The sequence below is a fragment of the Larus michahellis genome, chromosome 4 (genome assembly GCF_964199755.1).
Source record: "Larus michahellis chromosome 4, bLarMic1.1, whole genome shotgun sequence".
NCBI classification, from domain to species: Eukaryota; Metazoa; Chordata; class Aves; order Charadriiformes; family Laridae; genus Larus; species Larus michahellis.
Window position 1 is genome coordinate 80,069,901 of NC_133899.1, and position 24,281 is coordinate 80,094,181.

General features: G+C 38.0%; 1 protein-coding gene across 1 annotated transcript in view; it reads right to left on the reverse strand.

Annotated features, from left to right (window-relative positions):
• The window catches only part of INSC (INSC spindle orientation adaptor protein), a 133,020-nt gene that overhangs the window by 75,543 nt on the left and 33,196 nt on the right, over positions 1–24,281 (reverse strand). Inside the window, exon 2 of the mRNA XM_074582464.1 lies at positions 21,062–21,155. Within this exon, the coding sequence (XP_074438565.1) occupies positions 21,062–21,155 (94 nt within the window). The remainder of the gene's footprint in view (positions 1–21,061; positions 21,156–24,281) is intronic.

Below are 24,281 nucleotides of genomic sequence, written 5' to 3' on the forward strand. Positions count from 1 at the left end.
GATTGAGTTGTGTTTTGCTTCTTCTCAGATATGTTTCTTTCCCTTTCCATACACTTGATAAGTCTAAACTTGATGGTTAATGTTCCTGTCTGCACTAAAAATTAAGTCTTTTTTCAGTCATTTAATATCTACTCCTTACTAATTACATCAAGTAAGTACTTCTTGCCTTGTTTTTTAATCTGCAGTTATTGAATTCAGATAGTATTAATATATATTATATTGCTTTCCTGAAAAAAAGTATAATTGGAAAAAGTGTAACTGATAGTATATACTAGACTAGAGGTCTAGATAGTCAAATAACATATTAAAAGGTCATCTAATAAACACAGACCTGCTGTGTTAGTCTCCCCACCTGGAATCTTCCTTATGCTCCAGATTAGGGTCTCCCCACCTGGAATCTTCCTTATGCTCCAGATTAGGGTACAGTAACACCAATTACTCTGTGTGTGTGTGTACATGCAGACATACGCATACGACATTTCCCTTCTTTACACACTACGTCCCTCCCAAAAAACAGATTATGTCTAACCCTGTCTCACTCCTGCCTTTTGAATGTACTTCAAAATTCTGATTTCTCCTCCCTTCCCCTCCTTCTGCTGATACTACTATTTTATTCTTTCTACTTACGTATCCACTGCTCAGTTGCCAGAGAGAGACCCCTGAGCCAAGCAGAAGCAGGAGATACTTGCACTCCATTTGCTGTACGCAACCAGACTTGTATTTTCTGAATTACTTAAAGGTTGTGTGGCCCTCCAGACACAATAAATTTACTCAGAGCAGCAGAGTGATCTAGAGGACAGACTCCTTGAGCAGAAATTCAAACCATTGGGATCCACTCTTTGCTTTCTCACTAATATTCTGACAGGTTTTTTTTCACCTCCTGCCATCCTTCTCTCCTGCTAGACTATGTCTCTCTCCTCTGCTTAGTGTATGAAAAAGTGACACTTTCTTGCTTCTGCACTGAGCATTGTGCACAATGTTCGATCTTCACTGGAGTTTCCAAATTCTACCATAAAACATGTTGTGGAGAAAGGCAAAAAATCTAAGTTTTTCAAAGCAATCCTGAGAGGAGTTCTGAAGGCTAAATAGCAAAAGGACAAAGGAAATGAGGGTTATTTTTACTACCATAAAGTTGCTTTTGAATGAGGGACAACAGCTCAAGTGTGAAGAATACCCGAGCTAGAACAGTCTCATTAAAATAGAAAATCCAAAGCAATTGGATTTCAAGACCTGAAAAAGACAAGAGTTCAGGAGGGTTCTTCAAAATGCTGAATGAGGTGAGGAAACAACCATAGCCTGGTGAAAGTAAAGATGAGTGGGTTAGGAGTCCCACAGACTGCTCATTCCTTGGAAATAATTCATTAGCGAGGACTTTTCACCTTACTACTGTTCACAGCAACTCTGGTAATCTCAGATGTAAAAGAGGAGCAAGGGAGAGAGCAAATCCTTCTGACAAGAGCCCCTTTGCACAGGTGTCAATCTACATCTTCAGAAGGGAGCAGGTGAAAAGAATTACATACCATGGAGGATAGAACCAGGTGGCTTTTACAGGGACTGAGAGAACATTCCAAATGATGACAAGAAGAGAAGACAGAAAAAAGATCTCTTCTTTTTCCCCCTTCTTAGTGAGTAGGATGAAACAGCATATCTATTTATTCCTCTTCATTTAGTGAGAGCAGGGTTTGGGTCACTGTCACTGAATCTCTGGCACAAATGAGTTATCCATGATTCATAAGGGTATGCAGGCTCCACATTCTGCAGTGCATTAAAAACAGAACAATGATGTTTTCCAGAAAAAAGCATCATTCCGGTATGATTGCACAAAAATAAGTCAATTATCCCTTCTTAATTATTTATTTAGCATTAATAAACTCTTATTGGCCATGAAAGGAACCTGGGAAACAGCTAACGGGAGAGAAAAAGTGTAGTGAACACCATTGTTTCGCAATAATACATCCCAGGTTCAATGAATTAGCCTCTGGCACCAAATATAAATAAATGCGTATTTTATGTGAGTACAATATTTTGCATTAAAAAAACAATTAAAGCATAAGTGGAACTAGGTTTTTGTCCTGCTGTAATGCTTCATGATACCTCACAGTAGAGCAAGCAAATTGGATGTGAAAGTGTTATCAGAAATGGAAGAAAGGAAATATTCCATAATATAAAGTCTGTTATAGTCGCCAGCCTTAGCTAAAGAAATTTGTTTCATATAAATTACTGTGGAGTAACAGAACTTCCTTACAAATGGGAAATATGTGTGTGATACACAAAAAGAAATGGCTTATTCATGGAATATTCTCTTTTACTTTCCCTTTGTCAGTCTCTATTATGAGAGCAAAGTCTTCAGCGAAAGGAAAAAAGCTCTCTGTGTGTTTGTCAAATGTCTGATCAATAATCCTTTCCTGCTGCCATCATATAACCAGAAAATAAGATAACTGACTTCACCGTACAGAGAAGCAAATGCAAGTATATTCAGTTTTCTATGTGATTTCTATGTTCTACTGTTTTACAGAGTGCAAGAATAAATCAATATAGCTTTATTAAAGGATTTTCATCACTTCATAAAATTTTTAAAGGACATGCTCAATAGTTTCTAAAAGTCTATCAGTTCTCAAGTAGAATGTACTTTTCTATAACTGCCATTGATACAAAAAAAATCAGGCAGGAATCTCAGCTCTAACATGGCACAGTGACTGCAAGCAAAAGGCTGCACAATTCAGATTCCATCTCTCACCTCACACCTGTTTCTGGAAGGACTCAAACAATGCCCTCAAACCCAGATCCTAAATCTGAAAACATTCAAAGCATTTGAACTGTTCATTTTGGGCCATCTTTAACTTGAAGAGAGATAGAGTTTCTCTCTCCATGTCCCTCTCCCCCAAAAGTTTCATTTAACTAAATTCCTTATTAGACTGGAGATTAACCATAAAAAGTAACTGAATCCTCCTCCTGAAATCAGGAGACAAGAACCAATTATGCAATTCCCATTTTGGGAAAGACAGGGCATTTCTCTTCAATATATTCCAAAAATTAATAATTTAAATTGCTGTTTAAAAGGCACTGACAGGTACCTCTGTTCTCTGTTAACCAATAAAACATGCATTAAAAACCACACACACACAACAAACTAAACAAGAAAGTGCCCATGCTTTCCTGCTTCTCACTACTGCTGTGCACAAAAGCTGAAGATAACCCATTTCCAGTACACTGCAGAAAAGAAATGCCAATGAACATACTTAAGACTGGTCAAAAAACAGGCATTAGAAACAGCATGATATAGAAGGTGCAAACAAAACAGTAATAGCTTACCATGATTTCCCTCCTTTAAATTACATTCAATTCTCTACACAGAAGTAGTAAAAAAAAATAAAATCTCTTAATGCTACATGGCACAAACTTATTCCTATAATTAAATCAGTGAAAACAACATTAAATATCTTCTGTCTATATTTTGCCAGTTGCATACTGACAACTGTTCTGGTTTGAGGAAAGGTTTTGTGCTTATTTCTTTGCTTTTCTCTTCCCTCCCCACCTTTTTCCCACCACCTCAATCCTCCAGACATCTGACCTGAACTCAGAAGTTTTGAAGACTTGAGATACTCCAGACTGTGCTACTCCAGTTAAAGTGTGACAGTGAGAGTTTGAAGAGCTATACTGATAGAAGTGTCATGGGTCTTACTGAGGCTGGGGAGGAATGGGACAATATCCTCTTCCTGTATTCAGGGAATATCACCTTTGTCTCACTGCATCCTTGGTTTATTAGATTAGAGGACTAGATTATTAGAGGACTGGAACACTCTCTTATGAGTTTAGTCTGGAAAAGAGACGGCTGAGGGGGGATCTTATCAACACTTATAAATACTTTAAGGGTGGGTGTCAGGAGGATGGGGCCAGGCTCTTTTCAGTGGTGCCCGGCAACAGGACAAGAGGTAATGGGCGCAAACTTGAACATAGGAAGTTCCACCTAAACATGAGAAGGAACTTCTTTACTTTGGGGGTGACCGAGCCCTGGAACAGGCTGCCCAGGGAGGTGGTGGAGTCTCCACCTCTGGAGACATTCAAAACCCGCCTGGATGCGTTCCTGTGTAATCTGCTCTAGGTGACCCTGCTCTGGCAGGGGGGTTGGACTAGATGATCTCCAGAGGTCCCTTCCAACCCCTACCATTCTATGATTCTGTGAAATATGTGATTGGATTTTCCATCGAGCATAACCTTACTGGAACTAGTCTTTCCTGTACTTCACAGCTGCCTGGAATGTTGGCTGGCGATAACAGGAGTGAAACTATGACAGGGCATATGCCAGTCAAATTATCTTACTTTTGTCCATATTGTATGCATATGCTCAACTTGTAGAAACACACACAGTTTAAATTAAATACCATAACAATTCATATGAAAAAAAAAAAGTAATTGCTAGATCAATTAGACTACAGACCAAATATCAAAATGCTTTTTAATACATCAAACCTGGCAGTGGATGACTATTTTCTGAGCAATTTTTTTGTTTCCTTCCCCCCCCTTTTTATTTTTTTTTTGTCAGACCAGTTTTTATGTACCAGAAAACTTGCAGTAACAATGAACAGTGCACATATATGCAAACCTTGCTAGTCAAAAACTCAGTACCTGTGGGTTAATAACAGGCCAAATATTTCCTGATTCAGGCCACAAAGTGGTTCCTTTAACACATTTTAACTTCATAGTCCATCCACTAGCTGTGTGCTGTTCTAATGTTAGTCTCATGCAATAGATTCTGCTGGAACCATTTGCCTATCAGTACATATATACATGTTTATCCAGAAAAATATTAGGGCATTTATATTGAGCTTGGATTCAAGTCCCCATTTCAAGGGGTTTTGGGGGGGGAAATAGAAGCTGTCTGGGAGAAGGGAAGATTTTCCTCTGCTGGTTAATATACTTGAGCGGAATAGATAAGAAACACTATCTTTATGCAGAGGTAAAAAAAAATACATTTGAAATATTCAAACAGAAGAACCATTTCTCAGCTAACTGTACTCAGAATTCCTGTTAATTTGGTGTACAACAATGCAAAGACTTGATAAACAATCCTACAACACCTTATTTCCCTTCATTTTATTCACAGACATATGCAGTTGTGAAATAACCATCTTACACCTGCATACAAGATTCATTCAACTTTCTACTTTCATATTTCTTGAGAAAACTACAGAAAAGAGGTTCTCAAAGGAATTCTCTGGGACATGCTAAATAATCTCTGGGTCACACTACTATTAGGTTAGGGTACCTTTTGACCACCTCTTCACCTGTAAACAGCTTGGTCTACCGTTTGCCTACCCCTTCCACAGGTGCCTAATAGTTACAGCATTCTGGGGACCACAGCTTCACAGGCTCCAAGAAACAAAAGCTTGGAGAATGGTCTTAAGGCAAATATCAGCAGCTTTTTGCTGCCTATTAGCAAAACATTGGACTATTTCTGACATAAAAGAATGCCTGAAATCCTAACAGTCTTCTTTTATGTAACCATAATAAATTAGCTAATCTGTACCACATTTATCTGCTTGAAGTAGGGAAAACTTGTCCTAACAAGCTGCAGGGATGTATACAGACCTCTAATGATAATGGGCTGTTTTCACTGTTAAAGCTCTTTGAGATATAAAAGATAACTAAGCTCACTTCTGGTTAAAGATGACTTAAGGACCTAATTTGGGAAGCAGTGATGCTGCACTCCAGCGTAAGAATGATTGGAGGCTATATATAGGTTCAAATAAAGCTAAAGTTAATATACCTTCAGAAAGCATGTAATGATTCCTGTATTATGTTTGTGAAATATTATACATGTCCCAGCTTATCAGTTTTATCTTTCCTGATTTAATTCCTAGGTGATAATTTTTTGCTAAAGGTGTTTCTTTGGAGTATGAAACAGGCAACCAGTGGAGAAGCATATGAAAAGTGTTAAGGGTGGCTTTACGTGTTCTTCATATGGGCCTCCGTGTAAGCATACTTTAAAACATGGGCATGTGTCCATGTACAAAGACATATTGAGGAACTGAAGGGTCCAGATGAAATGCTGAATAGGAGGAGAAAGATAATGACGCAGTACCAAATATGTACAAAGGCAATACAAATGGAGGGACAACCTCCCCGCACAGTTTTGGTTTTCCTTGTCACCTGTCTTTGTAAGCAATTTAAGAAAATGTCAGCTCAAGCATTGCTGTCAAAAGCATCATGCATAACAAAATGGAAAGAGCAATGATGCAAAAGCATTCTTTGAGACACAGTGGGGGGACAGCAGGAGAAATAAACTGTACAAAATAAACTGTAACTCTCAAAGAGAATGGATCACTCAAAAAATGCACACAAAAGAGAAGAAGAAAGGATAGACAGAGAATTGCATTAAGTTTTTGAAACATATGGAGCCCTTTTTATTTCTTCCAAATGCAGTTTAAGCTGCTGTGTGGAGGCACGAGATCCTGTACAAATTCGTTAGAAGAATAACTGAAATCAAGTTTTCTGTGCCATTGTACTATGAATAGACTGTGTACTGAATGTGTATCATACAGATCCCTATGTTGTGTCGAATTAAAAAGCCAAATCCTGTCCTAAATTTTAATCGAAAAAGAACATCAGAACTGTCCAAAGACCTTTGCTATTTCTCCCACCAGCACACACATACACACACTGAAATTTAATTTAAACAGAGAGAAGTATCATTTTTAGGTGCTGGGAAGTTCACAAAGATAATAGGCGAAATGGCTTAAACTCTTGTCTATTGTTATAAAGACAGTAATAAAACTTTATTACTCCAGTTTCTCACCTCATGAAGACATGGGGCCTGATTCATCCTAGCTGGCACTAGAAAAGCCTGAGAGTGGATGCAACTGCAGGATAGCACTGACCCTACCGCAGACATAGCAAATGTCAGTTTGCTTTAGCTGTCACCTCTGTCACCATAGTCCTTATAGAACACACAAAGCACTGGTGGTGCTGTGTGCCTGCAAACGTCCTCCACACTTGGTCTTCTAGTACATCTACTCTTGGATGCTACAGTGCAGCACTTTACAGTCCTGCAAGGCTGGTGTTCTGCTGGCTTAAAGGCCCTTTGTGTGGGAAACTGTTCAGTAGGTGGGCTGTGGAGGGTTGGTTCATGCAACCCAAACTATGGGTTGCTGGAGCAAATGATGAGCAAGGTCCCTGCTTCTCATGTCACAGCAGGCATTTAAATTAAAAATCCAAATTCAGTTTTTTTGGTTGTGGGATCAGTTGAAGAGGTGTGTACATCAATATTGAGGTGTCCATTTAAATAGTAAAAAAAATGCCCAATTTGAGCATTTACTGAGCGCCTTGCATTTGCAGGAACTGGAACTACAGTAGAACAATGCACACTTTGAAATTCTCCCCTCTTCTACACCAGGACAGCTGTGTAGCAGTTTACTCAGTTGAACTGTCTTTACACTTTACTGAGAAAAAGATACTTTTTCAAAAGTACTGAGGTGAACCTCTCACCCAGCAGTTGAACCACAGAGAACGTTCAGTGCAATTACAGCCCTCTGGAACAGAACAAAATGCTTGGGAGGAAAAAAAAAAAAATTATCTGATTTTCTGCTGGCATTAGCACACTCATTTCTTTCCAGGTTGTTCCTGGTACTTCAGCCAAGAGCAATATGGGGTTAGACTCTCTACCCAGCAAAACCAGGAGTGTTCCGATCTAATCACTTCCTGATTCATTCTCACAACATAAACACAGCCCTTACCCCTCCACATCAGGGCTGTGCCACAGGAAGTTCTGACAGGCTTAAGAAAAGTTTGCTTCCTTTTAAATGAGATGGAAAAATTAGCTTTATGCCTGAACTGTTACTGAGAGAAGTTTCTGTCAAAAGAACATAAAAAAAAATATTTATGAAGAGACATTGCTTTGCCATATTTCTCCATCCTGACTTCCCACTGGGTGCGCTTGACTATAAGAAAGTGTTACAATAGTAGCATACAAATATTATTACTTGAAATCTGGAAACCTAAGGACTTCAATGATATTCTCAAGATTGGGAATTGAACTTAAACACCTGTGAATAAAGGACTCTTGGCTGCTGCAGGCTGGATGCTTGTAAGATTCACTAGGTCACTGCCAAGGTCTCATCCTTTAAGCCTTGAAGACAGGCCAGCATGCCAGATTTTATACTGAAAATTTTAGCCTTAATAATTGGACTTAAGTGAATTAGTTTTGAAAGTGGCTTTTTTAAAAAAAAAAGTTCACAAAATAAAGGAAAAAATGACATTTTGCATCAATGGCACAAAACATAGAAATCTCTGATCTTGGATTCTGAAGCCACTGGCCCAGAATTCAAGCCTGGCCTATAAGTCAGTCTGCAGACAACTATGGTTCCCTTACTTTGGGATCCTGACAAATAAGAATAACAATCTGAATAGGCATCATTAGCTGATTTTACTGCTTCCAGATTCCAGTAATCTTTTGCTTTTTATTTACACACACACACATTTATCCCTGAAGCAAATTGGCTAACACATAATACATCAAAGTCAATTTGACCAAAGTCTGGAAAACCAGTCTACAAATATATGAAAAGTATCAACATAAAAAAAAAATAAGAAGGAAGAAAGAGAAAGAGGTAGCCTGTGCAAGCAGATGTAACTATATTTCATTAAATTCTTTCCAAAACAAATTATTCCTCAATGCTATGATTTATTTAAATCTCGGAAATCAAATGTGAAATAGTGAACAGTAACGGTAATTTCATACACTGAATAAAGATCACACTCTTCATATATAAATTGCTTCCCCTCGATGAAGATGATACAATTCTAATTGCAATCTAATAAAAATCTATTTCTAATGATATTCACATGATTTTAAAAAAAAAAATTGCACCAAAAAAAGGGTAACATTATGGCTACTTTTTCAAAGCTTCTTAACTATGCTACAAGGGCAGAGAAGGTAGAAACCTTCTGTGACAAGAATATCTGATTCTCTCTGACCATCAGCTGGTGGTAATCTCAAAGAAGTCATAGACCACCCTGTTCATTGCCAGTGTAGTGACTTCACTGGCAGACCTTGGTGTTGGGAGACAACAGACATGGTTAAAAGTTACCATTTAGTTCTCTCAGTTAGTAGTACACTTTCTGCTCTGAACTCATCAGAATATTTTTTAAAATGAAAAATTTGATGGAATATCGCACTGTGAATATTTGCTCCCTAGCTAGTTAGAAACCATAGATTCATAATCATGCGATGTCCTTTACTTTTCAATTTATTTATTTAAAACTACAGATGAGCCAAATTAATTTACCCTTCTTGAATAAATACTATAAAAAATAATTTTTCATTGCTGTAGCAAAGTAACTTACTTCCTGCATCATGTATTTCAAACTGAATCTACAAAGTTAATTTAAAAATGCAAAGTAGGTAAATTCTAAAATCAAACATGTATGTGTGCACAGCTGATACTGAACAAGACATTTTTGCTCTGTAGCACTCTCCAAAAGGTTGCTTTCAACTATCTTGCCATCTATTGAATAACCTCAGTCTACTTTGATACCATTTCCTCGTTCTTCCCTTTTTCCTTTATTTTTTCAGCTTTCCCCCATTTTACTCCTGTCTAATCTTTATTCTGAGCTCTGTCTTGCTGCCACTTAAGACAATGGAAAAATATTTCTATTAACTTTAGCTGGACAGAATATTATGTTTGTGATGTTGATGTTTTCTATATTTCCATTGTACCCCTGGAATAACTTCAACAATGAAGTACCCATAAAAGGCAAGATAAAAAATTCAAATACCTGAAGCATAGTCTATACCTGCAAGACAATAAAAAGTTTTTTCTTTAAAAACAAGTGAAAGATTACATATCTATAGTCCTTTAGGCATATTGGCCTAAATAAAATAACATATATATATACACACATATATATAAAAATAAAAGTAGATTCTGCCCCTCTACTCCATTCTGGTGAGATCCCGCCTAGGGCACTGTGTCCTGCTTTGGAGCCCTCAGCACCAGAAGGACGTGGACCTGTTGGAGCTAGTCCAGAGGAGGGCCATGAAGATGATGAGAAGGCTGGAGCACCTCTGCTATGAGAACAGGCTGAGAAAGTTGGGGTTGTTTAGCCTGGAGAAGAAAAGGCTCTGGGGAGACCTTATAGTGGCCTTCCAGTATCTGAAGGAGGCCTAGAGGAAAGCTAGAGAAGGACTTTTTACAAGGGCATGTAGTGATTGGATGAGGAGTATTGGCTTCAAACTGGAAGAGGGTAGATTTAGATTAGATATCAGGAAGAAATTTTTCACTATGAGGGTGGTGAGACACTGGCACAGGTTGCCCAGAGAAGTTGTGGATGCCCCATCCCTGGAAATGTTCAAAGCCAGGCTGGATGAGGCGTTGAGCAGCCTGGTCTAGCAAATAGCAAGGGGGTTGGAACTAGATGATCTTTAAGGCCCTTTCCAACCTAAACCGCTCTATGATTCTATGAGATATATATATGTACACACACTTCATCACATTCTCTAAAATACTGTAAGAAACAAAAAGAATCAACTAGCACTGCTAACAGACACATTTCAGTTTAATATTAAACTCCTGTATGCATTTCACTGCATCACTCCAAATCCCTCAGGGTTAATAAGAGTTCAGAAATCCAACCACTAACAGACGCTAGCAAATTTAATGAGACTAGAAATGGGGTCAGGCCAGCACATTTCTTAAGATCATGATATTATTTGTCAAAAAGGGGAAAAAGGCAAAAAACCATTTACAAAGTTGTAGCATTGTTCTGCTAGCTTTCTTAAATTTGCTCATTACAGGTTACTGAACAACTGATGACAAGATCCTCCCACCATCCCCAGGCAGCAGTGAACCAGATTAAGAGATACCAGGCAATTAAGTAAGGAAGAACTTCCCAGGAAATGTGAACTGAAGTGACAAATATTCTATTTAACACAATATGGTACTAGTATTTCTAATAAATATCTGAGAAGACAAGTCATAGTAAGATCATTAAAATATCCTTAATGAAGTGATTTATTTTTTAAAATCAGATTGTGGGAAAACATCTCAGAAATAACAAGATATGGGTTATTAATCATCATCCTCTCTTATAGCCATGGTTGTAAAGAGAGTTCAGTGAACTCTCTTGCCAGGCAACACCACTGTGAAAATGACAGTAAAATACAACACATGGAAGGAACAAGTTAGATTTTGTGAACAGAAACATACTCTTTGCATTTACTAAAAGAAGCTGCTAGGTAGTAATTCAACATTACAAACATGCAGCAGTGCATTATGATGATACACACATATCAGGCATATGATGTCATAACATACTGAGTACTATATAAGTATCATTAAAATAGCAACTTGTAGAGATAGGCTAATAAGGACTTCTATTGCGCTTCCCCAGGTGAGGTGAAGGAAGGAAAGACACACAAAGATAGAGTGGTTTGCCTAAAGTAAGATTAATCAGCAGTAAAACCAGGGTAGAATCAGGAGGAATGATGAATAATGCTCAAGTCGAAACTAAAATTTCAACAAACCTTACTGCCCTTTTGAAGACAGATGGCAACACTGCCTTTTTTCACAATAAGACAGTAACAAATTAAATGAATCTTCTTTCTTGAGCATTAGGATCCCTTCATTATTTTGACCTTGAGTTGCATGAAGCAGTATTCCTGTTAAGGAGGACCACTTGGGTCTTTTCCCTCTTGGTTAGCACAGTGAAGGTGAATGTCCCTGGAACGCTTCAACAACGCTTGCATTTTATACAGGAAAGATACTTTGGATATACTGAAGTCCACAGACAGGATTTCATCCTTAATTGCCTTCCAGGACTAACAAGAATAATTCCAGCTACATTACTTACATGATAACAACAACAACACGGGCTAGCTGCTAAAATGAGACTAAAGTATGGATCTTTATTCTTGCCAGTAGAACATTAAATTCAGATTGCTTGATACACATAAAACTTCATAGAAAGTCAAGGTCTCACAATAGTTTTGCAAAACAGATTACTACTAACCTTACATTGTAAATGGAAAAACAAAGACACAGTCCTTACTGTAATTTCTCAAAGTTCAGAAACACCTGGAAAGTAATCAAGTCAAAAATAAGACACTGCAGGCTCTATGTTTTCCTTGTAAGCTGTACCATTTACAACAAATTCTACTTAACTTTGTCTTCCTGAAGACTCCTTATAACTTGCAATCTCTTCCATGCATGACCAAACTTGCTAACAAATCCAAAATAAAATTTTCTAAGATTCACACCAAAAACCGCAGACAGTGCAGCAAAAAAAAGGTGTCTGTACAGTTCACAGGCAGGGTTTGAGGCACTCTTGTGCTCTTGTGGAGCAGAATAGGAATGAGGATGAAGTTAGTTTCAGGATGACCTACTGATGCCAACTTTACCATTTTTTGTTCACTGCTTCTTACACCCAGTAGACAGTGTCTGAGAGTAGCCTCAACCCCTTGAGCACAGCATCACTGCCAGGCACATAGCACTGCTCTGTAACCACATGAGACACGATTGCAAGGCACAAGCTTGAGTTCTGTGAGACACAGTCCTCTGAGTTCCTCCCCTCTTAAGTGCAAGTTTCACTCTTCCTTATCTTGCATGTCACAAGACTTACCAAATTATCATGATGGTCTCACCCTGTCATCCTCTACTGTTTCTTACTCTGTATTTCTCCTTCATTCTTAGCCATACAGTTGGTGGGAGAAGTTCCTTCCACACATCCCTTCCCCACAGCTAATACACTGGGTTCAAAAAGAGTGCGCTTGCGGTTCAGGCTTAGTATTCTTTGATGCCAGGAAGCTCACATAGACAATACAGAAGGCAAGAATGTGGCTCCTACCAGCTACCCACGGCAGAAACATTGTTACACAACAACACAGCATTATTGCACAACAACAACTCAAAAGAGCTATTTAACTTTTACGGTAGGTTTTAGAAGGTTTTTCCTAAGCCTTTGTGGCAAATAAGCAAGACATGGTAAATAAACAAGATGTCTGGATGCTTTACTTAAGATTTTATCAAAAGTAAACAGTTGCAGGCTGATTTTTATCCTTTTTCTGGGGGGATGTGGGAGATACGGGGCACCATCTGTGAGCTAAGAGGGAAGACTGTTAATGCTAAAACAGGTATAAAGTGTCAATCATTATAATAACAGGCAGACAATACCAAAATAAAATTCTGAGTTTAAGAACTAAGATGACAATATAAATAAAATTACTTTACAATTAAAAAATTTCATCTGCTTCTCATGGTACAGCTATATATGCCAAACTTCCAAGAATCCATCTACATTACTAGAAGACGACGCGAAGCAGACAATTATTAAACTGCAGTAAAAACACTCCGTAGACTAAAAATAAAAAAAAAAATCAAAGCATTTGTGTCAATTAATGCATCATTCACAATGTTAGATTCACAAACAAGGAAGAAGACTCCCAGGTGCAAGATAAAACCTTAAACACAGACATAAACAGCAAGACTGTCTTCTGAAAACAAAGCACAGACATCCAACAGGAGTGGTAGAATATGCGTAAAACCTGATCAGCATCTCATCTAAAATATACTGCAGAAAAAAAGAAATATAATGAAGATCTGAATGCAAGTAAACATAACTGACCACAAACAGCATATGAATTCTGTGAAAAGGTATTGCTAGTACCAGGGAAAATGTGCAGAGAAGCACAAACCATGGAGTCAAAGCCATAAAACAATAGCGAGAAGAGCTAGCTACAGGGTGTAAAGTTGACAGAATTTAATGTCACAATAACAATTTAATTCAATAGTTGTGAAGATACAGACAGAAAGCATCATTTATGTCTGGCAGATAAGGTAACCTAACATTCAGGCTAGTTCTGTCGCTATTATTTCAAAGACATAAATTTGAGGGTCCTTTCTGAAAAGGATACCAAGTCCCAAACACAAGATATTCATCGGGCAGATGGGCACTGCTATTTCTCTAGTACACAAAAAAAGAAGAGTATTTTCTGTAGAATCCCACGTTTCAAAATATGCATTCTGAAAATAATCAGCTGAAATTCTTCTATGATAAAGGCTATACCAGCACTAGCTTGACCTCTTTACAGTGCTTATGTGCCACATACTACAAAACATGCTACTGACCCTGACAAGAGGGATTCAGGATAAATTCTTAATTGTCTTTAAGGATGAAAGAAGGTGCTTGATCATTTAAAAAAGTTCCCAACTAACAGCAAGACACAAATTTGAAACACTAACTTTAATGAAATGTCTAGTGAGGACAGTTGAACAGACTGTTTTAAATTCATCAATGAGGAGGAACTTCTGTACTTTGAAGGTGGCAGAGCACTGGAACAGGCTGCCCAAGGAGGTGGTGGAGTCTCCACCTCTGGAGACATTCAAAACACTCCTGGATGCGTTCCTGTGTAACCTGCTCTGTGTGACCCTGCTCTGGCAGGGGGGTTGGACTAGATAATCTCCAGAGGTCCCTTCCAACCCTATGATTCTATGAATTTGTTCACAATTTAAAGTATCCATAACTTCATAATCATTATAATGGACAAACTCAAATTTCCCTCAGGTTAAAAGCCAAAATTCTTTTGTGACTTCCACAGCTCAACATAAAATATTTTACAGCATAGCTCTGGGAAGTAATATAATACATTTCTACAGCATGTTATACAACTGAATATAAAGATATAGTGATAAAACTATCAGAATGAAAAAGTTCGGAAAAAAGTCTTGCATTCTGGCAGACTTGCACACCCCAAAAATGCAGCAATTATTTTTACTGCCTGTGAGCTAAACTGCTGACCTACATTTTAACATCCTGAATATAGGAACAGAGATATTTTACCCAGGGACTCAAAGAAAAAAATAAAAATCTGTTGAGTTCATATTCCTCATGAATGCCACCAAATGATGGCAAATCAATAATTGCTACTTTACTAACATCATCCTTTGGATCCAGTCAACTACCATATCTGAAAAACCTTCCCAGAAGGACCACAGGGATACACAAATCTGTTTTAACAGCCACCATGAAAACTCCCACAAACAACCCAGCTTTCAGTTTGGTTACAGGTGGAATATAAATCACTAAAATCCGAAATAATTCATAGTAAGGTAAACTCCCTTTATGAAGCTATAGAATTCTTTGCTGAATTGTTACAGGGTAACTGATTGAAATGAAAAGAATACAAGGTCATTAAATGAGGCAGCATTAGCGCCTTGAGCTATGCAATAACTGAATTTATTCCTTGTCACCAGAAAGTAACTTTATTGCATTATTGGCAAAGCACCATCTTTTCTTCCGTAGTATTCTATTCATACAGATTACTGAAAAAGGAGGTTTTTCAAAAAACGTTTTCAATTCCCCAGCAAGCATTCCATACTTGAATGGTTTTTAAAAATTCATAGAGCAGCAATTCATAGACCCATATAAGCACACTGAACTTTGAACTCTGAAGATCTTCAGCTCTGGCTCTAGTATTACAGATAACATGCATTTCTTCTTTAGAGTTTCTTACAGTTTTTATCAGAACGCTTTAAAATAGCCACAACATACAGGTTCCTGACAATATCCAAATAAAATTGATTATAGGGAATGTAAGATTCAAGTTATCAGGGCAAGATCTATGCACAGTAAGTAGCCTGTAAAATACAAACAGGAAATACAAATGTTGTTTTCTACTTTGCATGGAGTACTTGTCAGACAGGAAGTTCAATTTGCAGACATAGGTGGGAAAAGCAAGAGACACAGAACAATCCCTTGATTATCAGCAGCACACGCTGTAAGAAAACATGAAATAGAAAGAATTCTGCACTTATAGAGGATGTCTAAAAAGTGTAAGGACATACACAATCACTGATTGGACAAAACATTTAAAGCAGTTGTACTTAAATGTGATTTTATGATTAATTTTGAACTTGAGCACAGTCAGAGTTGTGCATGCTTACAAATGGATTGCTCATTCTTGAAGAGTCAAGGTGCTATGAAAAAAATGAAAAAGTAAGGCAAATCTTGTGAGGACTGGCACTAATAACAGAAGTGGTAACAAGGTGCAGAAACTATGCAGATGTGAAGTAGAAAGGTAACAAGAACTGAGATGGTTAAAAAAAAAGAATAGACCAGAATGAGATAAAAGGTAATAAACTTTATTCAGGTTAATTCACAGAAGTCACATCCTTAGGAATCATTCGAGGGATTCATATCTAAGAAAATAGGTAGACAACCAAACAGGAAATGTTTCAATGAATTCACATGCAACCAAATGAACTCACATGCAACCAGAATTCATTCAAAACCAGAACTTAACCTGAACCTAAGGCCAGATGAACAGATGACATCAATAGCTACAGATTCACATCACCCTACAATGGGAAAGAGATCATTGCCTAGCTAAATAAAAAGGAACATACCTATGCAATTTTGTCCAAGACTCGCTTTTTATGACTGGATAACATAATTTCCCTGCCTTCAACTCTGAGGACTAAATCAACCAGTATTTGTGAAATTTTAGACAGAGACAGAAACCCAATAGGTGGTTCCATTCTTTTCCTGACAGCCCTGTTTGGGGTTCTATTTCTTAATAAAGAACATCTAAACACAATATTAAACATGTTGAAAGGCTCTTAACATGTCTTATACCTCAAACCCAATGTTCTCAAAACACCTTCTCTCAGCTGTACAGAGGCTACATGAAGCTCTAGGTGTACAATACGATGTGAATAGTCCTTGAAATAATTCAGTTCCTGGACAGGCAGAAACGTGTCTTAATTTACAAAGATTTTTTTATATATCTTTAGGCTAAACAACCCCAGCTCTCTCAGCCTGTCCCAATAGGGCAGGTAGGGATCATCTTTGTTGCCCTCCTCCGGACCTGTTCCAATAGGTCTATGTCTTTCTTGTACTAAGGACTCCAGAGCTGGACGCAGCACTCCAGGTGGGGGGTCTCACCAGAGTGGAGTAGAGGGTCAGAATCACCTCCCTTGACCTGCTGGACACGTTTCTTTTGATGCAGCCCAGGATACTGTTGGTTTTATGGGCTGTGAGCACACTTTGACGGCTCATATTCAGTTTTTCATCCACCAATACCCCTAAATCCTTCTCTGTAGGGCTACTCAACCCATTCATCGCCCAGCCTGTATCCATGTTTGGGACTGCCCTGACCCAGGTGCAGGACCTTGCGCTTGACTTTGTTGTACTTCATGATTCATGATGGTCACATGGACTCATCTCTCTAGCCTGTCAAGGTCCCTCTGGATGACAATTCATTCAGAGTTCCTTGTAGTCTGCAATGAGATGGTATTCCAGTTGACATCACCTGCTGTGAAAATAAAGTTTTGGGTTCTCTCTCACTGTGGATTCATTAAATCCTTCAGTATTTTCCTTGGATTTTGAACCTATTCAATAAATTATTCTTTTACTGCAAGTCCTCACTCTTTAACGCCCCCTGCTCCCCCCTGCCCAAGTCATCCCTCTGGATCTAAGGGGACAAACACATTATAAATCTCCAAATATCAATTTCATCTGCTTTTATACGTAATCAGACAAGGAAACACAGAGGCAGAACAATATTTTTTCTCATAGACAAGAAAAAGCTGACCTCAAATTTTTATACTATGAAATTCAGTGTCTCCTCCACTTTATCTCTCTATACCTTAAACTACTGTTAATTCAAGGGCCATCATGTTGTGGACCTTGCAATAGGTCTGTTGCTTTGTTGCTGTCTCAGCTATGTGGAGGCTTCTCACACAGACCCTTCTAAAGCCCTACTCTTGCTGCATGTTAGAGAAGAACATTTCTCAGCACAAATTATTACTTTAGAAAAGGTTTCAAATTGGAACTTAAAGAACACACTGATTTTTGTGTATGACACTGGAAAATACCAACTCCCAAATTTTGGTGGGTTTTTTTTTTTAAAACTACTCCATTTATTTCAGTAAACTTGAGTTTGGGGCAAGGTGATTACAATTCTACCTGGACTTAAAAGGCATACTTTTCTTACATTAACCACGTTCTTGTTTCCGTTGTAAAGTTGTGCCTATACCAGGATTTTTTTTTAAGTCCTTTTATGAATCTCCTTCCTTCAGTAATTTCCATCTTACATAGCATACAGATCAGATGTAGTCACTACAGGTTGTACAGTTCCTTTTACCAGAGGAAGTGTGCATGCACAGTGAACAGATCTCCAGCTACCATGTTACCTACCATGCAGACATACAAAAATAGCACTGCAAGAAACAAAAAACTTAAGACAAACGAAAAGTAGGCTAAAAAAACCCTAAAAGGCATACTGGAAGAAACTCACATTTCTTAAGAGCTGATAGATACTCTAACACTGATATTCTTAATGATAGAGGGCATGTTAATCTTAATGTATATAACAGGATACCTAAGCAGATCCTCTAGAGAAACCAAAACACCTGCAAATATATAGCACACTTTAAAGAGCAATGCAAGGCTATAGTTATGCATGGCATGACCTCAGTCATATTGTTCTTTCATAGGTCTCAGATCTTTAGTTCAACAAAAAAAGGAACAAAGTAACAAAAGGAGGAAGGACTGTCTTTCGGTTAAGAACTGGGAGACAGGAAACTTGGGTTCTATTTTTGGCTCTGCTACAGAAGTCCCTTATGGCAAACTTCTCCAGCTTTGGGGTATCAAACCAAGGAAGTGATTTTGAGAGATTAAACGCTACAAAGTACTTAACCACAAGTACCTAGAGATTTGAAAGCCTTGTCTACTTTCTCTGACTCACCTCCTTCACCTGAAGCAGTGATAAAAATTCTCATCTATATCCCAATGATGATGTAAACTTCCACCAGAAAACAAGATAGTATTAAAACCAGGAAAAAGAAACTAAATATAGGCACCTATCAGGTTTATCTTCCTGGTCCTCATACTCAAAGTATTGATCTTTTATAAACAAACAATGGTTTCTCCTTTAAATAATCAGCATTGCCCTTTGTTTGTATGTGAATTGAAATTATAATCTCCAGAATTATCTTTCATATTTGAAGCTGTAAGGAACTTCAGACAATGTTTATCAGACAGTCCAGCAATATTGCATTTCTGAAGATCAGGAAGACAAATTCTCCCTGCCCCCACCCTCACTTCATTTTCAAGAGTACCTCCAAGCTATATAGCCCAACTTTCAACATCTTTCAGCAAGATGAAGGTTTGATTTTTTTTTGGCTTGTGTTTTTGGGGGTTTGTTTGTTTGTTTTCGTTGATTTTGTTTGGGAGTATTTTTGGTGATGGCAGTGGTGGTAGTTTTTTATCTAATTTCCATACAAGACCTTCCTCTATTCCTTTTTTAAAAATATGGCTAATCATACTGTATTCCTCACAATTGCAACACTGAACATGTAATCCGAGAAGCCAAAATGGTGTTCTATTTCGCTTTTTATTATGAGTACTCTTTCTTTAGCTGAATAACTTCAGATTCTGCACTCCAAGTAAGTTTGGTTTACTATCCAGTATGGAAAGTACAAGAAACCATGAGTAAAATGAAAAAAAAAAAACAAAAAACCAAAAAAAACTAAACCTGTGTAAATTACCATTTTAACTTAAAGAAAACAAAAAGGCCAATGAACTTTCATTACACAGGAGGCAGGGAAGGGGCAGAAGAGAAAGGCAGGTTCGTTTACATTGGCTTTCCCATCTGCAAAAACTCACCAGCAATATATATGGAAAAACAATACCAATAGAAAGATGTGAGGGAAGGATCACAACATTTTTCAAAAGCTATACTAACATAACTCTACAGAAGTATGGGGTTATATGCATCTCTAAGGAATATATACACACTTCACATGCTATAGTGAACTGGCCATCACTGATGGCAAGAGATTTTATAATTTTTTTTTTATGGTCCTGTGAAGTGATTTACGTAGGACTACTGACAGTTTTTGGAGAGTAGCTAGATCAGTTCTTTATAAAAGTGATCTATTTCCAATTGTTTTCTCTCCTAAGAGACAAAGCTATCACTAATTGTAAGTTCCTAACTCACTGAAACAGCAAATAAAGTTTCTGTAGCAATAACTTGATTTTTTTTCTCAGGACACTGTATAGTTTTAAATACTGTACCCATAGCAGTCTAGATGTCAATTAGAGAAAGTAGGTCTGACGGTATGTTAGAAAACCACTAGCATAGTGACTCAGTACTCCAGAGACTTTTCAATACAAGCTGTGATTTCCCACAAAATCTGAGGAGAGATAAGAGCGTATACAACAATTCACACAACAGAGACTTGGTTTAAAGTCCCAGTTCTAAATTCCTTATACACCCAAGATAACTGTTGACTTTAATGGCTGCTGTGGAAACGCTTAGAATCAGTTTTTATGCGTATGGTACACTTTTCCTGTGGAGACAGATATTATTGCTTCAGCATGTATCTGCTTTTACTTCTGAAAGATTCTGACTTAAACATGAAGCAAGGCATGGTTGTGGTGCTACACAGGACTAACCTCAGTTGGATCTGTGTTATCTTTTCCCTGTGACAGGACAAAACAGTGCAAGCCTTTAAGTTAATTCAAGTCCCTTTCACGAAAGCAGGAGCATGAATTGGAATCCTGAGAGAGGCATACAACTTAGGGTTGGTTACAGGAACAATAAAGAAAATAATAATCCTTGAATCTTGTTAGTTATTTTGAAACTACAACCTTCATATTATTACCATAGCTACAACTGATGAAAGTCAAACAGGTTAAAGAAATTTATATTCATAGTTTTCAGCAGTCTTCAGAGAGTGCAGAGTGTTCCGGTGATTTCCATCATGCCAAAGAACTGGTCCAGTAAATACAGTCACATCTCTACTGCAAACATGTTCATTCATTTAAAATGATGACTGCATATTCACTGTCATGATTTACCAAATTGCAGGTATACAAATTTGCAAATACCTTGAGAAATGCACCCCAGATTTCCACATTAATTCTCAACATTTTGCATGAACATTACCTAAAACTGAGTTTAAAAATGAGTTTTTAAGCATCTTTGGATCCTCAAAGGGAAGTGCAGCTGCAGCCTTAGAGGCATTTAATCACTCAAGCCTGGATGACAAAGTGCACCACTTACCGCTGAACAGGTAATGGAAGGGAATCTAAGTGGTCCTCGCCCTTAAAAGCCATATTTATCCTATTCTTATGTGCACTTCTCCATAGGCTGCAATCTAGAAAGAAAACAAACAGTCGTTTAGTAAGACTAGGGAAACTCGGGCCTCTTCAGTCCAGGGTGGCACGGCCTCCTCGTACAGATCTGTGGAGCTAACTCATTAAAAACAATTCAAAAGGCTTCTTTTCCTCAGGCTACTACACAACTCCAGCATTTAGCCAAGGCCATTAAGTATATTTCACGGCATAAGCAACGCAGGGTTTGCATATTCCTGAACTTCCTGGACTACTGCACAGGTAGAGCCATCTGGGTTGAACATATTGAGTTAATATCGAGTTATTATTTAGACTCATTTATTTTGAATTAATTTGAATTTTGGAGGAAATCTGTTTAGTATGGTTATAATTTTTCAGGTTATTGTGAGAAAGACTGCAAGAGAAAGCAAGCGTATGCTTATATGATTTCAGGATCATTTAGTACTACATTTATAGAAAGGCCCTTGATGTTTAAGTTACTGAAGAATAGGATTCTTCTATGTTAAACAATTTCATTTTTCTGTCAGTTTGAAATGCTGTACATGTCTTTTTCCTCCATGTTTTTCCTTTATACCTGGTGGCCAAGACACTCGTTCAAACACTATTGTACTAGAAAGAGGCAAGAGAGAAGGAAAAAGAGAGCCTCCTCATTTTCACAAAAAGGAGGGGTGCTGTATCTCTCCCTCTTCTTTTAATTAGCCCCATCTTACTTTAGGGCGTTACCCACTACAGATCAATGCATATTCTCGACAAAAGCCAGAGTGGATTTATTCTACCAGAAAAGGTGAAGTCCTTCCCACTCACACGTATGGCTAGAGGAAGAACTAATGCAAAATACTTGAAGGAAAAGGTTAATCCATGACTCAAGAACAACAAGGAGGAGATGAATGAATTTGGAGGAGGAGACAGGAACAGTGAGGAAATAATGCTTTCTTAAATGTGAAGAAAAACCTGGGATCAATGGATCTCACTCTTGAAGAAAATACTTTACACAGGAAATTAATGCTGCTCGTGTCACCAACTGAGGCAGAATGTTTTTGATGTAGCTACTTGTGAAATTCTGCCATTTGGTAACTGGCTACATCCTGCAAGCTGAGTCAGCCAGCATTTAAGATATTTGCCACTCCAAATTGCTCTTAATTGACACAGAGTGGTCTTCAGCATCTTTCCTAGCAAACTGATCTCATTGCTAATGCATGTCCTTGTATTTTTCCTAAGATCCCACAAACATTGTCCTGAGTACATCAAAGTATTGCAACCAGAGTAATGCATTCACATGCTCCGTCTACTATTAGTGCCAGATTGCTTTGGTAACGGTGTTGTCCTGTGTTCCTCCCCTCCCCCTGAATTTTCCTGGGAAAAACAAACTTAATCTTCTTAGTCCATGCATCTAATGAAGGAGTATATTGAAATACGGGGAAATAATCTGTTTAAAAAAATAAAAATAAAAGTAGGCAGTTTAAGTGTTACTGAATCCTTTGATTTAAAAAAATTGCAAGTATCAGATATTTGATAGACTGTGCTTGAAAATTCTTCTGCCCAAGTATGAAAATATCAGTATGCATCCTTCTGCTCCCATGACACACCAAGATTTGTAAAACAAGCTTATTGTTGGTTTTTTAAAGCATTTAGCATATGATGCACAGACTTCACTAGTAACTGGAATAAATCCACAATCTTCATTTCTTTTTAGTGGATTTTTTTTGTCTTTTTTTCAAAGTAATTTAAGATTACCAAATAAAAATAATCATATAACCAGATTCACTGGAAATAGCTGATTATCACTAGCTTCGTTTGAGAAGATACCCTTAAATCAAAGATGAACACATCTGCATAAAGTCTTAATATCCAAGATACCCAAGATGAAGTGTCCTCTCCTAAATCCTATCATGTAAAGAACCAAGAAAATAGACTATCAGTCTGCAGAAGTAGAGACCTCTTGGACACAAGCTATCTCCTTCTGCTTAGCATCAGGCACAGGATTTACCTTATGCTACCAACACAAAATCAACAGCTTCCCTCTGGCAAGCTAAAGCTACTTCACCATTAGCTCAGCCCAAAAACAATTTCTGCACATACAAATCAAAGCATCTGCTTGTACTCCATTACTTGTGATTGGTGACATAATGTACACAGACATAAATTAGATTATTGCATGTCACTGTTCCCTATAAATTAGAAACCTGACAAAAAAAGCAGCTTTTTATACGCTGTCTTCCCACAAAACACACATTTATATTATGGCTGAGAGCCTTTAAAAACATGATCAACTCCTACTTAGAGGTCACTTATGCTCCAGGAACCATAACAAAATGCCACACCAGTATCTAAACCAAACAGTCTGTCTCAAGACTATGATTAGATATTAGCTCAAATCTTTAAGCCCAAGTTAATGTTGACAACATGAGGAAATGCTCTCCTCAGGTACCTGGCAATCTGCCAGAGGACCAACTGTACCCCCAGGACAGCAAAGTACCACATTATCTCACCTAAACCCATGACTACAAGAGAAGTTGGAGATCAAGTGACTTGGTGTGGTACAGGCTTCCAGTCCTGCTCAGAGTGGCTCCTCCACGTGCTGGGCAGTTACAATGCTCAATGGCAGACATTCGGTTTTTGGTGTTCTCATTCACCTTCTGTGTAAGACCAAGACAACTGTACATCCTCGTAAAGACCACGACAGGACTGATGAATCCTTCTGTTTAGTTGATGCTGCTTTTTATTAAAGGCCACAACACAATGTTGATTGCTAATCAGCATTCCTAAAAGGAAGGTTTCCTACTACAGCTGACCATGTAGATGGCTCACTAAGCATCACCTCAAGTCAAAGCAAGAAGTTTTCAGAGTATCAAATGTTTCGTCTTCTGCAAAAACATCCTACTCAGGGTCAAAGGCTTCTTTCCTCTGGCAAATAAAGGAAAACAGACATGGAAGAACAGAGACACGCTGCACACTATTACTAGCAGAAACACATATGCTAGCAACCTGTCATGAAAACCTCTCCAAGGCTTTATCTTTGAGGAATCTAAATACGCATAGGGCACTACCTCTGGTGCAACTGCTGTCTAAGCCTCTGTGCAGGGGCACCAAGAAGTTCAGTAGCTCTCACACAATGCCTATACGCAACTAAAACAGATGGCATGCACATG